The sequence below is a fragment of the Culicoides brevitarsis genome, chromosome 2, assembly GCF_036172545.1.
Source record: "Culicoides brevitarsis isolate CSIRO-B50_1 chromosome 2, AGI_CSIRO_Cbre_v1, whole genome shotgun sequence".
Classification (NCBI taxonomy): Eukaryota; Metazoa; Arthropoda; class Insecta; order Diptera; family Ceratopogonidae; genus Culicoides; species Culicoides brevitarsis.
In genome coordinates this window covers 30,763,826-30,779,027 of record NC_087086.1, presented here as the reverse complement: position 1 = coordinate 30,779,027, position 15,202 = coordinate 30,763,826, and the positions used below count along the sequence as shown (strand labels likewise).

The 15,202-nt window shown below is 26.9% G+C and overlaps 2 protein-coding genes across 3 annotated transcripts in view; one reads left to right on the top strand and one right to left on the bottom strand.

Annotated features, from left to right (window-relative positions):
- The window catches only part of LOC134831570 (CCN family member 2), a 65,331-nt gene that overhangs the window by 15,576 nt on the left and 34,553 nt on the right, over positions 1-15,202 (top strand). The window contains exon 1 of one of the 2 annotated variants that reach the window (XM_063845324.1): positions 11,330-11,411. The exons of the other annotated variant lie outside the window; for it this stretch is intronic. Within the exon in view, the coding sequence (XP_063701394.1) occupies positions 11,376-11,411 (36 nt within the window). The 5' untranslated portion in view covers positions 11,330-11,375. Of the gene's footprint in view, positions 1-11,329; positions 11,412-15,202 lie in introns of those variants that run through there. 2 annotated transcript variants of the gene reach the window in all.
- On the bottom strand, positions 12,824-14,555 carry LOC134830942 (solute carrier family 35 member B1 homolog). The gene is made up of 2 exons (XM_063844560.1): positions 14,173-14,555; positions 12,824-14,114 (listed from the first exon to the last, which is right to left on the bottom strand). Exons 1-2 carry the CDS (start codon positions 14,357-14,359, stop codon positions 13,219-13,221), a joined length of 1,083 nt encoding a protein of 360 aa, XP_063700630.1. The 5' UTR covers positions 14,360-14,555; the 3' UTR covers positions 12,824-13,218.

The window sequence follows — 15,202 nt, the reverse complement described above, 5'->3', positions numbered from 1 at the left end:
TTAATTTTTAATAATTTAAAATTAATAAAATTAAATAAAAAATAAATAAAAATTAAATTTTTAATTTTTAATTTTTAATTTTTTTTTTGAATAAATTAAAAATAATATTTATTTATAAATTATTTAAAATTAATTTTAAAAGAAAATAAATTAAATTATTATTTTAATTAATTCAAAATATTTTTTTTATTTTTAAATAATTTTTTTTTAAAAACATCTTTAACCCATAAAAAGTCTCCCAGAAGCAAAGCACAGTTTATGGGTTGTTTGTTTCTTCTGTGCCGCCCCATCTTGTGTGCAAAACATAATTTTTTTATGTCAATCTAATGTTGTTCTGTGTACTTTTCACATCTACAGCGCAACAGCAAATAAACGGAAAAAGTGGTTTATGTGAGGCTTACATGCGGGATTACCAACAATGAAATGGGAAAGACAGCAAAAGGCTTATATTTACATGTTAAAATTGATTTTTTTGTGTGTTTGGGGAGGCACAAGACATGTCAATGTCATGGAAATAACGCCAAAGAATTTACGACCAGTGCGACACACAAAAGTGATCTAATCGGGTGCTAAACGATGATGGTCAGTACCAGCAGCAATAGCAGGATTTAGTTGTTTGTTTGGCTAATTTGGGTGTTTTCTGATGTTTTTTTTTGTTGATTGCATGTAAACAATGTGGGACAATAGTTAAATGTTTGTGGCGTTTGATTGATTTTTTTGGAGTTAAATTGAATAAAATTGATTCGGAGAGCTAACAATTGAACTGAAATTGGCTTCAAAACTCTAAAAAAATAATTTTTAAAAATAGTGAAAAATTAAAAATTTTGAATTTTTTCTGGAATTAAAAAAATATAAGAATTTTTAAAAAAAAATATAAGATTTTGTATTTTTGAAAAAAATAAAAAAAATAATTTGAACATTCTTGAAAACAGAAAATTGTCTCGAAGCTTTTAAAGAATTTAATAATTTTTTTAACAATATTTTTCAAAAAAAAAAAATTAAATAAATTTAAATAATTAAAAAAAAAAAATAATAAATAATTAAATAAATTGAAAAAAAATAAAATAAAAATAATAAATATTTTAAAAAAATATTTAATTTATTTTAAATAAAATTAAATTGAATTTAATTAATTTTAAAAATATTCTTTAAATATTGTGATATTAATTATTTAAATATAAAAATTTTTTTTTTATTTTTTTCAAAAATTTTTTTTTTATTATTTTTAATTATTTTTTTTTTTTATTTAATTATTAAAAAATATTTTCAATAATTTAGTTTAAAAATTAAATAAATAAAAAAATCTCCTAAATTAAAAGATTTAATTTTCTTTATATACAATTTTCTTACCTTTTTACCTTCAAAAAATTAAAAAAAATCTCATAATTAATAAACTAAAAGCTAAACTTTTGCTATTACGCAAACTTTTTTCTCTAAAAAAAAATTAGCAATTCAAATTTCAAAAAATTTACTCACTTAAACGATCAAACAACAACGCAAACACCTTTACTCCATCAGCCGTAAACATCGACAACGCCGTGATAAATCACTTGATGGCGCATCTCTCCATTATTTTATCATCAATTAAAATTAATTATTCCCCAAATGGCGAGAAAACTGTCGATGTCGGAAATTTATGGACAGAGCAACACTCGCGCTGTCAGTCTTGATCACACATTTTTCCTCCTCTCGCAACTTTTATACTTTTTTTTATGTTTTCTCCTCCTTCGAAGTGAATGAACGACGAGCAAAAAAAAAACTTTTCTTATATTCTTAATTAATTTAATTACACACCTTGCTAACTCGGCGATGGATGTTTCTTGTTTCCCTTGCGACTTTCGTTTGTCATCACTTAATGGCTTCTTTTTCCTCCGCCATCGTCGCTCGTCTTACGCAAAAAGTCCTTTGAGTAAATTTAAAATGTTTCACAAGCAAAAAAAAAAATACGGAACAAATAATTTATTTTATTAACATTTATCTTGTGCTAGGAGAAAAGCGGGGCACGACGAAAAACGAAGACAAAGTGACATCAACACTGGAGGCAAGAAGTTCGTCTTATTGCGAAAACTTATCATCACTTTTTTTGACGTTTTTTTTGTGTGTTTGTCTTTGCATCGTCGTTTATTTTATTATCTCATCTTTGTTTGAAAAATTTACTTTTTTTCTCTCTATTTTGCATACATTATTGTCTCGTTTCGTCGCGAACGTCGAGAATTTACAAGCGAAATAATTGCCTTCTTGTCTGCAACACGAAACACGTGTTTGATTAGATTTCTAGCGAGTCGTGATGGCATCAAGAAAAAAAAGAAAAAAATAAAAAAAAATAATGAAGAGATCAAAGTGAAAGGAAGTGTAATGAATATGTAAAAGTTTTGTAATTTTTCATATTTTTTTCCCTCCAGTGCACTTTTACATGAGATGATGCGAAAGATGAGAAGATGAATCACGAGGAGATAAGGAAGTGATGCAAAATTGTGTTTTATGACACGAGAAAAGCAGATGTCAGAGATTTTATCTGATGTAAAAGGATTTTAATGGGAGACGTTGTTTTATAAGGAATTTAGTGCAGTTTAAAATTTTATAACGGAAAATTATGAGTTTTGCATGCGATCAAGGTTAAAATTTTTACTTGATTAAAATTTTAATTTTTTATAGAAAAATTTAAAATATTATTAATTAAATCATTTGGAATTTTTTTATAAATTTTAAAATATTAAAAAAAATTTAAAAAAATGAATTTAATTTATATAGTAAAAATTAAATTAAATTTTAATAAATATTAAAAATCAATTATTTGAATTAATTTAAAAAAATATTTTGAGTCATTTAAAAATAATAATTCAAAAGTTTGAAAAAAATTTCTGGTTTCAGGAAATATTTTGAGCTGTCTTTAATTTTTTATAGAAAATTTTAAAAAATTATAAATTAAGTTATTTGGGATTTTTTTATAAATTTTCCTTATAAAAAATATTAAAATAAAATAAAATTTAAAAAAAAATAATTATTATAATAAAAATTTAAAATCAATTAAAAAAATTAATTTAAAATTTTATTTTATTTAAAAATAAAATTCAAAAGTTAAATTTTTTTCTGGTTTCAGGAAATATTTTGAGCTATTTTTATTTTTTTTGTTTTTTTTTATAAAAGAAAATGAGAAAAAATTATTTTTGAGATTTGAATTTTATTTTTCAGACATAAAATTAAACAAAAAGTTCAGATTTTAAAAATTTTGTACGAAAAACGATTTTTTAAATTAATTTTTTGTTAAAAGAATATCAAAAATCATCAGAAAATATCAAAATAAATCAAAAATTTTATGTTTATAGACCCAAAATAATTATTTTGGATTTCAAAAAATGTTTTTTTTTAATTTCCTCAAAAAATTAATAAAAATATCAATATTTAAGATTTTTTTTCTATTATACAAAAATTATGCCTCAAAATTGTCAATTTAAAAATTTTTGAGATTAATTTTTTTGCATTTATTTTAAAAAAATAGTAAAATTTATTTTTCACTTATTCAAAAAACTAAAAATTGTGGAAAAATTATATTAAAAATTATTAAAAAATATATTATTTTATTGTAAATTAAAGTAAAAAAAAAAATAAAAAAAAACTTAAAAAAAATTCTCAAAAACTCACAAAATGAGCATCATTCAACGTAGAAAATTAAGTTTTCAAAACAAAGACTCCTCATAAAAAAATTCACTGAATAAAAGAGGAAATAACTCAACATAATTAATGAAGACAAATTAGTGTCCTCTTTTAATGTCTTTTTGTCTCGTGCCGCGCCATCTTGACACAAAATTTATCGTTTAACGCGTATTTTTTTGTTGTTCACACTCTTTTTGTCCTTTCCTTAAATGACATTTTTTCAACGCAATTTATTCCACATGTTGCTTTTTGCTAACTCGAGTTAACTAGCTCCACTCCCATAAACGAAAAAAATCGAAAAAATAGTTAAAATTTAACTGAGCGCAAAATTTCAACAGAAAAACACAAAAAGAGCGAAAAAATAAAACTAACAAGCCACTTACCACACATAAATTCCCGCCGCCAGCTTGACCATGGATCATTCTATTCCATTTAACGTTTCACATTTCGCACACCCACACGTAACTTAAGCTGCTGTAAGTGAAATTCTAAACCATTTATTTACCTTAATGCCTTCTAATATTAACTCGGGGAATACAACGAGCATAAAATATATCGTGCCCGGTTAGGAAGACGCCGCTCACATGATTTGTTGCGTGCGAGGGATTTTCTGCTGGTAAGCTTTTGATGGTGATGGACGACAATGACGATGAACGCACGTTGACTGCTAATGTTACGACATGTCACGCTTTGCGTGTCACTGGCAAACAAAAAAAAAATGATAAAATGCCGAAAAATTGATACTTTTATAATGTAGCTCGGGTTTCGGCATCAAAAGTATCAAAAAACATTCAGTTCATCCATCATCTCATCAGACACCGAGATATTTGTCAATTTTATTGTCGTCCATTGTTTGCAGATCGCATGCTGATATTGCTGTGAAAATGGACACCAAGGACTTTTTTTTGTGCAGAAAATGAATGAAAAAAATTTCTCCAACCTCTTTTCCTCCCATTTCTCGTCAAAAAAGTGACATTGTCATTTGAAGACTCATCGATTACTTAATTTTGTGTCGTTTTGTGACGTTCCAAGGCGACTTCATAAATATTCTCGTCATGCCCGGAACATGCGACGATGGAATTTTAATGACAAGTCACATTTGTTCAACCAAAAAAGACACAAAAGTGACCAGAAAATGTGACTTTGCAGAATTTTTCGGTTATTTTTGGTTAAAAAATTAATTGGAATTGATGTCAAAATGATTCAATTTTCATTAAAAAAAAATTTTTTTTTTGCTTTGATTAAATATTTTTTTTCAGCACATGTCTCTCATTAAAATTAACACACACATGAAAAATCTTGTTCGACATAATTTTGTTGGCACGCAAAAAAAGCCACACCTGTTTCCAAAACAAACATTTTTACACCCATTTTTTACAAGGACTCCTCTGTGACTTGGCTTGAAGTCAGGGATGGAAATTTTTTTTATTTTAATTATTTGCAAGTTTTTTTTTTGCTTCCATCCCTGGTCGACACCTTAATTTAAATAAATAACGTAATAAAATGTTTGTACTGGCACACCAGAAAAATACCACAAAACACTGAAAAAGGGAAAATATCGGAAAAAACGCAAGTAACCAGAGTAGATTTTTTTACCCTCCCTTCAATTTTTCAAAAAAAAATTGCCATAACACAATTTATTTTATCGATTTATTATAATAAGTTCAACACATAACACATGACACGTCGAAAAAAAAGTAAACTAAAACGAATATTTATTGGATAAAGGACGAAAAAATTATAACTTTTCGTAAACTGGAACGTATCGACATTCATTGGAAAAGTTTTTTTTTGTTTGACTTTTCGAAAAAAAAATTTTTTTTCGTGTGGCATGACATTTTTTTCAACACCTCAGAGCCCTCCTAAAAAAAAATTCAAGCAAGTAATTGTTTTAACGATTTTTTGACTCAATTTTCCCCACATAAAAAAAAATATTTTTTCAATTTTTTTTCGCGTGGCATAAATTTCAAGTGGTTGTAAATGAGACTTTCATATAAATAAATATATTACTTGCGACCTACGTACGCGCTGTTTCTGGTTGGATTAAGTTAGAAATGTAAATGTTGTAAAAATACACGCGATTTTTATGGATTTTTGTTATTATTACATTTTTTTATTATTTTATGGCTGTTATTAATGTACAAAAGTACTTTTTTAAGGGTAAGTGGTACTTATGGCTGTATCAAAAAAATTGTTATGAAAAAAAAATAAATAAAATGTATGAAAAATTGGTTTTGAGAAGCTATTGTGAGTGGATTGAATGTTTTTTGATACGAAATTGTAATGAGAGGGATTTATTTTTTCAATTTAATTCTCAGAATTTAATTTTTTAATAATTTTTTGGGGTTTTTAAGTCTATTCATAGAGATTTTTTGAATTTTTTCATGGCAAAGAATTTTCTATGATTTTTTTTTGTCTGAATAAATGTTAAAAATTTAATTGAAATTCATGTTTTCTATTCCAAGAAATTTTTATTTCATATGAAAATTGTGGCTTTTCTTGTTAAAATATTAAAATAATCAATTTTTCTCATGTAAATTAAATAAGTTTATAATATTTTACTCAGAAATTGATATTAAGTTTGTAAATTTGTCGGAAATTATTGAGACAGACCGATATTTGTACAAAAATAATTTTTATATTAAATTTTTTTAATGATGGATAAATTTTCGTCCTTTTAAGACTTTTAATTTTTTTTTTTTTTTTGTAAAAAAAATTAATAAATATTTAAGAACTTAACAAAAATTGTCAAGTAAAAAATAATTTTAAAAAAATCGACGTTTAATAACAACTTTTTCCTTTAAAAATAAAAAAATTAACAAAAATAAGAAAAAAAATTGAAAGATTTTAACTTTTTTAAATTTAAATTTAATTTAATTTTAATTTTAAAATTTAGACAATTTTTTTAACCAATAATTTTAACCAAATAATTTTTTTATGAATAATAATTTTTTTAAATAATTTTTTTACACAATTTTTTAAAGTTACAAATTTTTTTACGTACAAGATTTTATTAAAAAATTTTAATATCTGTAAAAATTTTGACTTTAAAATATTTTCAAAAGACTTAAAAAAATTTAAATTTTAGTCCAAAGTACCTTGCATGTCCATCAAAAATTAAATATGATAATTTTCTCTCTTTTAACAAAAATTTTCTGTATTCGTATCCATTAAAAATGAAAAATTTTCCACTGAGAATCTGAAAAAAAAATATTTAATTAACCTACATTCGTAAATGAAATACCAACAAAATTTCTGAGAATTTTCTGCTTTTAACGATTTTTAAATAATAATCGGAAATTACACACATTTAACTCCCCCTCATATTATTTCTCATCATCATTTACATTCCATTCCAATAATAACAACAACAACAACTCGTGCCTAACTATTTCTCCTTTCATTTTATTTTATTGCGAAAAAAAACTCTTCATTTTTATGTAAATCACTCATGAATTTCATCGTTTCGTCATCGCGAGAGCTACTTACAACGAGCCAACAACAAGAAATAATAAAAAAAAGAAAACCGAAATAACATTCATTGATAGCGAAAATAACACGATATGAAAGGAAATATGCGAGGAATGTGTTCTAAATATGACTTTTATTACTTTCATACTTTTATTTTGAACGCTTGCATGCTTTATTCCTTCTTCACTTGAGTTAACGTCGTGCTCGGTGTCGTCTGTCGTCATCATCATCGTTGACAAGCACGAGCAAGGTAATAACACAGAAATTGTTGTTGTTTTTGATGTTTTCCACGATGATATGATGATGACATAAAAAAGAATGTACGAGCAAAAAAAGTCAAATAAACATTAAAATATTGATTTGATCGAAATCGGAGAAGAAACGTAGTCTATGGATTAAAAAGAGATGATATTAACTTCTTTAGGAGTTGATTTCGTCTCTTATTTTTGAAAAAGGGCCTAATCTAACACCTCAAGGGGTCACTTTAACCTTTTTAACCTTCTTAACCCATGCAGGAGGTTAATTTAACCTCTTATGATGCTATTTTAGACCCATGGGGTATTGAAAAAATCCCTTAAGAGGTTATTTAATTCCTTTTGAAGCTAAAAAATATAAAAAAGGATTAAATTAACATCTCAGGGGATCATTTTTATTCCTTAAGGAGCTAAAATAGCATCTTAAGGTCTAAGTTAACCTCCTGAAGGGATTAATTTTTCAGGACTGTCGATGATCGATATAAAAGGGGGTAAAAATTGACTCCTTTAGGTATTATTAAAATTCTTTAAGACGTCAATTTAGCACCTTTTGAGGTTATTTTTGTCTCTCAAGGGATTAAAATAACCTCTCGAGGGATTAATTTAACCTCTCGATGGATTAATTTAACCTCTTAAGAGAAAAATTTGTCTATTAAGAGGTTAAGTTAATCCATCGAGAGTGACTTGAGAGGTTATTTTAATCCCTTGAAAGGCAAAAATAACTTCAAAAGGTGATAAATTGACCTCCTAAATAATTTTCTAATCCCTAAAGAAGTCAATTTTACCTCCTTTAAGGGTTTTTATCGACAGCCCTAAAAAATAATCCCTTCTGAAGAACATTTTAACCCCTTATGATGCTATTTTAGCTGCTTGAGGTACTGAATAAATCCCTTAAGAGGTTATTTTAACTCCTTTTGAAGCTTAGAAATATCAAAAGGGATTAAATTAACCTCTCAAGGGATTAATTTAACCTCTCAAGAGAATAATTTACCCATTGAGAGGTTAAATTAATCCCTTAGTTTAGAGTGACTCGAGAGGTTATTTTAATCCCTTTTGAAACTAAGAAATATTAAAAGGGATTAAATTAACCTTTCAAAAGATTATTTTAAATACTCAAGGAGCTAAAATAGCATCTTAAGGTGCTAAGTTAACCCTCTGAAGGGATTGATTTCTCAGGACTGCCGATGATCAACTTCAAAGGAGGTTAAATTAATTCCTTTAGGGATTATTTTAACCCCTTTTTAAAAATAAGGCATTAAAATAACACCTAAAAGGAGTTAAATTCACCCCTTTTTTAATCCGTAAAGTAAACCGACGACAAAAATCGTTAGTCAGACGACTTTTTCATGAACGGAGGAAATAAAAGTCAATGGCATCAAAATTGGTTTTGATGTGAATTGCGAGACTATTCAAGATGTTCTGTGTGTGTATGTCTGTTCAAGGTTGAAAATTACATGGAAAAGCTCTTACCGTTACTCGAGCAAAAAAAAACATACGAAAAAAGGAGGAAATTGATGGTACATATCATGAAATCTAATGATATTAAATGTGTTCCATTTGATTTGTGTGTAAAAATTTATCGGTGCAATTGATGTTTGCACGAACATTTTTTTTGTGGTTTGGGGCAAAAATTTCTCTGATTGATGAATTTATTGACGGAAACACGATGCCATGTGCCTTGCAGTGCTAATTAAATCATACGAGAAAAATATTTTTCTCATTTATCATGGACACGTACAGAGAATTTATTGACATCAATTCACCTTTGAAAGCCATTATTTGCTCGTCTCGTTGCCCGATGTCGAACACCATCGACGACCACACTCGACAAACAGCAACAAAAAAAATACAAACAACACAAAAATAACTATAAATAAATAAAAATATGTCTAGTTGTCGATTGTTAAGCCATCAATATAATAAATTGTGCAATAAATACGTCGGTCGCTCCCTTTCAATATAGCTCGAGTGTGTGTGTGTGTGTGTTTGCGTGTCGTGTGAGAAGTACTCATTTTGCCTTTCAACATTCAATTCATTTTTATTATATTAAGTTTTATTATTATTATAATGTTGAAATTGTTGCGTTTTTTTAGGAGTATTTATGAGTTTTTTTAATGACCCTTTGAGGAGTTGAATTTTCACTCATATTAATTAAAATTTACTGAAAATCAAATTTTTAAAAAATAAAAATAATGAAATTCTGATAATTAAAAAAAAATATCTTAAAGTTGACTAAAAAATAATGAAAAATTCAAAACATTTTTTTTTTAATTTTTTTAAATTTATAAAAATTCAATAAAAATTTGTAAAAAAAAATAATACAAAAAACTTTAAATTTTTTCTTTTAGTTTAACTCAAAAATATTTTTAATAATTTTTCTAAAATTTAAAAAAAAAATAGTAAAACAAATAAAAATTCTTAAATAAATTAAATTTTTTTCTGCAGCTTTTGAGTAAAATTTTTGAAAAAATTTTTTAAATTTTTTGAATTTTTCACAAAAAATAGCAAAAATTTTACAAAATCTTAATTAAATAGTTTTTAAATTTTTACTTAAAAATATTTCTAAATTTTTAACAAAAAAAAATTAAATTTTATTCCTTTTATATTTAATGGTAAATTTAAAAATGACAATTTGTATAAAAAAAAATAAAAAAAAATAAATAAAATAAAAAATTAAAATAAAAAAAATAAAATTTTCAAAATTTCATTAAAAACTCTTGTTTTTTACTTTAAAATTTTATCCTTAATTTAATTAAAGGACATTTTTAAAATTTTAACTGCTATTTTTTGAAACGACATATGTCAGAAATTCAATAAAAAATAAATTTATTTAATTTTAATTATTTAAATTTAAAATTTTGTGTAAAAAAATTAAAAAAACTAAAATTTTTTTTAAAATAAAAATTTTAGTCTGTAGAAATTAACGATTATTTTTTTTATTATTAAAAAAAAAAATTTAATCATTTAAAATAATTTTTTTTAAAAAAGTTAATAAATTGAACATTTTATTCAACTGACATTTACCCAGAACCTTTTGACATTATTTTAATCCCCAAAAATTAAACTTTTTTGACAATTATTCCAAATCAACAGTAAAAAGCTCACATGCAATGACACGAAAAACCCCTATAGGGACATCACCTACTATAAATAATGCCATTCGTTTATTGCTTTTTTCCCCTGCAACGAACATTTATCACACAAAAGTCATTCATTACCTCGAAAAATTGCTTTGTCTGAGTTCAATTCCAATAAAATAAAAAAGCGCTCGTCCTTTTCAACTGTTTTTTTAACACAAAAATCGCTCGTTGACTCTACACAAAAATAATAATTGGACAACATTTAACAGGTAGTAGGAGCCAGCCATCCCTCGTCATCAATCGAACATTTTTTCATCAATAACGCGAACGAAAAAAAAAGTTTCTATAATTGGAACGCTTTTAATAATTTTTTTCCTGTTTTTGTCTCTCATTCGTGTTTTTTTCATAGTTTTTGTTACTATTTCTAGTTCGTGAAAAACATGAAAATCGATAAAAATTACACTTTTTATGATGTGCGCGGCGAGCCTTTAAAAGTTTTCGAATAAAATTTTTATGTGAAAATAAGAGCAAAGTAACAGCCTGTCTAGCAGTAACATTTGATTGACATGTCAAGGTAACGCCGCCGCCGTGCTGGAATAGGGGAGACAGGTGTTGTTAATTATTATTATTCCTCGGTTTTTGTCTGTGTGGGACGAAGACAACGCGTTAAATATTTATCGCTATTGACATTTTCGGTCGTAAAAAACCAGGCAACTCCATCGAAAAAATGCTAAAATAGTAAAATTTCATGCAAAAGTAACCACACATATCGAAAAGTCGTAGACCGAGACGAAGGATGAGAAACAAGAAAATAAAACGCACCAACCGCAAATTATTTATTGAATGCCCAGAAGCAAAATAATAGGATATCAATAATTCAGGCTAAGCAGCAGACACACAAAGGAAATTCATATTCATGAGCAATGAATATAACGATGATGATGATCATCATGTATGTAGCTCTCGATTTGTGTTTTTTTTTCTCTCTCCTTTTTTTTCTCTACAGAAGGGAACGCGCATCACGTATTGACGTTGCGTAATTTTTCTTTCTTTATTTTTGTTGCTGGTCATTTTTTTCTCGTATTCGTTCTAATAAGCAGGACGTGATAAAAACGAAAACAGAACCAAAAAAAACGGCAAAAAGGGGGAGCTTCGTACAATGTTAAGTTATTCCGTTTCCTTCCTCATTATTCCGATATTTTTCTTGTCTTCGTGTGTTTTTTTTTCTTTGCTGTCTGTTTCAGCGTTTGTTTGTTTCGTTTTTGCTGCTGCTAATTTTTTCTCGTTTTTTTCTTTTTTTTTTTGATTTAATGATATTTTTATGTTTGTTCGGCCTTGCCACAAGGGCATCATCAGTTTTTTTCACGGTGTTTGTGCTTTTTTTTTGGTTCTTTGTTCTGGCTGCGAATGGCGGATGTTGCTAATGATGAACGAAATAAATTTGTGAATTTAGGGAAATTTTTCCAGAATTTTGTGGAAGGAGAGGAATAAAAGAATGAGAAGGAAATGTTTTTAGGGTTCGGATGTAAAGCAAAAATTTTTTTTAAAAAATATTTTTTGTTACTTTTTTTAATTTTAAGAAATTTTTTACTAATGGAGCTGTAAATGTTAATTTTTATCATTTTTTCGACAAAAAATTTTTTTAAATTCAATAATTTTTTTAAATAATTAAAAATGTATGAAATAATTAAAAAATTTAAAAAAATTAAAAAATAATTAAATAATAATTGTAAAAAAATCGTTTGGAATTTAAAATAAAAAAATACAATTAATTTAAATTTATTTCGACCTTAAATTTTACGTTGAATTTTCGTCTGATATTAATTAAAAAATTAGATAAAAATAAAAATTTTGAAATTAAATAAATTATTAAAAATAAAAAAAATAATTATTTAATAATTTAAAAAAAAATTAATTAAATATTTAAAAAAATATATATTTTCTTCATGACTAAATTTTAGAAAATTATTCTAAAATATTTTAAAATTAAATAAATGAATACATTAAATAAATAAATTTTGTTTAAAAATACGAATTTTTGTAACTCTATCTTGGCATTTAATTTTTTTTTTTCGACTCAAAATTAACATAAAAATTTGATTAAAATTTTTTATTAAATTTTTTTACGTCGAATTAATTTTTTTTCTGATTCTGCTTAAAAAAATTAATTAAAATTAAATAAAAATTAAATTTTAATAAAAAATTTAAAATTAAATTTAAATTAATTAATTATTTAAATTTAAATAAATTAATTTAAAATAAAATTTATTTTAAAAAATTCTCAAAAAAATAATCAAAATTTAAAAACCGAAAAAAATAACTTTTAATATTTTTTCGAACCCTAAAAATTCATTTTTTTGCTCATTTTACATTGTTTCTGCTCAAATCCTTAAATGCAAATGGATCTTTTTTAATCAAAAATTAATGTTCTTCAAATTCCCGCAGCAAAATTTTCTTCTTTTCATAAAAAAAAAACTTCAATTTGGCAGAACATTAGTGGCACTTAACATTGGACGTTCCCATTGCATTTCCGTACATTTTGTCTTTAATTTTACTTCAGTATCGATTTTCTCTTCATGCTTTCGTGACGACTGAAATTATTCCGAAAACGTGCCGCTATTCATTCGTCGTTGCATTCGGCAAAACTTTAAATAACCTTGAACGAACAAATTCAATTTAAAACGTGTCCTCGGTCCTTGTTCGACGGCGATGTTTAAAACATTTTTTTTTTAAAGTAGTATAAAAATATTGATCTCCTTTTATTTAAAATTTTTATTTTTGTCTGTCGTGGCAGCAGCTACTATCGTTATTTGTTTCCCATTTTCATCAAGCGGATACATTTCCTTTGTTTCCTCGTCCTGTCCCTGTTCAGTATCTCCCCGTTTTTTCAGTTCCTGCCTTCGTTCCTTGTTACTTTTGTTGTCGCCGAAAAAAATATCCGCAAATAATCCACCGAAAACCATCGCCACGCCGATCCATTGGTAGTAAAATATCAAATGACCGTAAACGACGACACTAAAGAGCACCGTGAAGAATTTCCGAGTTGTTGTAACGACGGAACATGAAAGCGCGCCAAAGTGTGACAACATCATGTAGATGAAAACTTGTCCGATTCCGCTGATGAAAGCCATGCCACTGAGCAAATACAAGACTTCTGGATACTTTCCGACGAATTTAACGAAATTTATGGCGTCTCCCGTGACAAAAGCGCTAATTGTGAGGAAAACGGCGCTATAACCGTTAATGGCAAGCATCATGGAAAACGGGGCAGGAGCACTTTCGTGTCGAATTCGTTCTTCGAAGCCACTTCGCAAGCCATCCAGCAACAAACTGACCAAAAGTAAGATCTCTCCATACCACACAGCTTCGGAAATATTCGTTTTCTTGTCTTTATTGTACATAAAAAGTCCCACACCGCACACAATAAGCACAATAAAGAAGTATTTTTGACACTTGTAACGCCGCTTGCCGATAATTGTCGTCAAAATCAGCGTTGGAATGGGTTTGGCACACTTGGCAATCACTTGCACGGGATACGAAATCCACTTGAGCGCGTAATTCGTGCACAAAGTAGCGGTCAAGTAAAAAACTGACGAAATCAGGTACAAAATATGACGCGTTGTGTCACGGCGTTCCTTGAAAATATTGTGACAAGCTGCAAAAAAGTGATTTATGAGTGCATTGTTCACCGGAGATAACGAAAAAAAACTCACCAAAAGCAATCAGAAACCAAATTATACACAAAAGTCCAACCAAAGCTTGAAAACACGTAAAATTCTCGACATTCCCGTCCTCATCGACGTAATCTTGCTTCACAACCTTTTCATGAATCAAGCCATTTATTGACCAGGTGACGATGATACCAAACCCGGTTCCTATAAACTTTGCCGTTTCATGCATTTTTCCATATGTAAACACGTGTTTTGATTTTTTTTTGTGGCCAGACAACCAACAAGCTCAATGTTTTTAACGAAACTAACAAGACAACGACGACAAGATTTGGCTGAGACGCGGTTTTTTTACGCACACAAAGAAACGTCTCGTTTGGTGTCATATGTAAATTGCGCGCATATGTGTTGATTATCGTTAGAAAGAACATCTGTTCAAAGACTGGAAGTAGATTTTTTTTTGTGTGTGGAGATATCGAAAATTGTAATATGTGATAAGCATACAACATTCCAAAGTTAAGTGATGACGTCATTTAGCGGGTTCGTTCGATGATTGCGGAACAAATCTCGGAATGAATGGCCCGCATTGTTGTTAATTTGATTAAATCGGGTGATTTGCAGGGTTAAAGAGTTTTGACTTTTGCTTAAAAATTTTTATTTAATGGATTTTGATGTGAAACTTAAGACTATGAGTTGACTTAATCTTAAGTCGTGTTAAGTCAAGGTCATTTCAAAGTCAAAGTCAATTTTAAAATTTTGACTTAAGCTTTAAAACGTTGAAAAAAATCAAAAATTCAAAAACTTAAGATTTTATATTCAGTTTTTTTTTTTGAAAAAAAATTAAAAATTCAAAAACTTAAGTTTAATTTTTCAAACTTAAGCAAAAAAATTAAAAATTTGACTTAATAAGTTCAAAATTAAGTTTTTAGTCAATTTTTTGAAAAATATAATGTTTTTTTTTGACTTAAGCTTAAGTTTAAAGTGCAAGTCAATTAACTTTTGTGGGTTTTTGATCAAATTTTGAGGAAAAAATATAATTTTTTAATTGACAAAACTTTTGACTAAAGTTTAATTT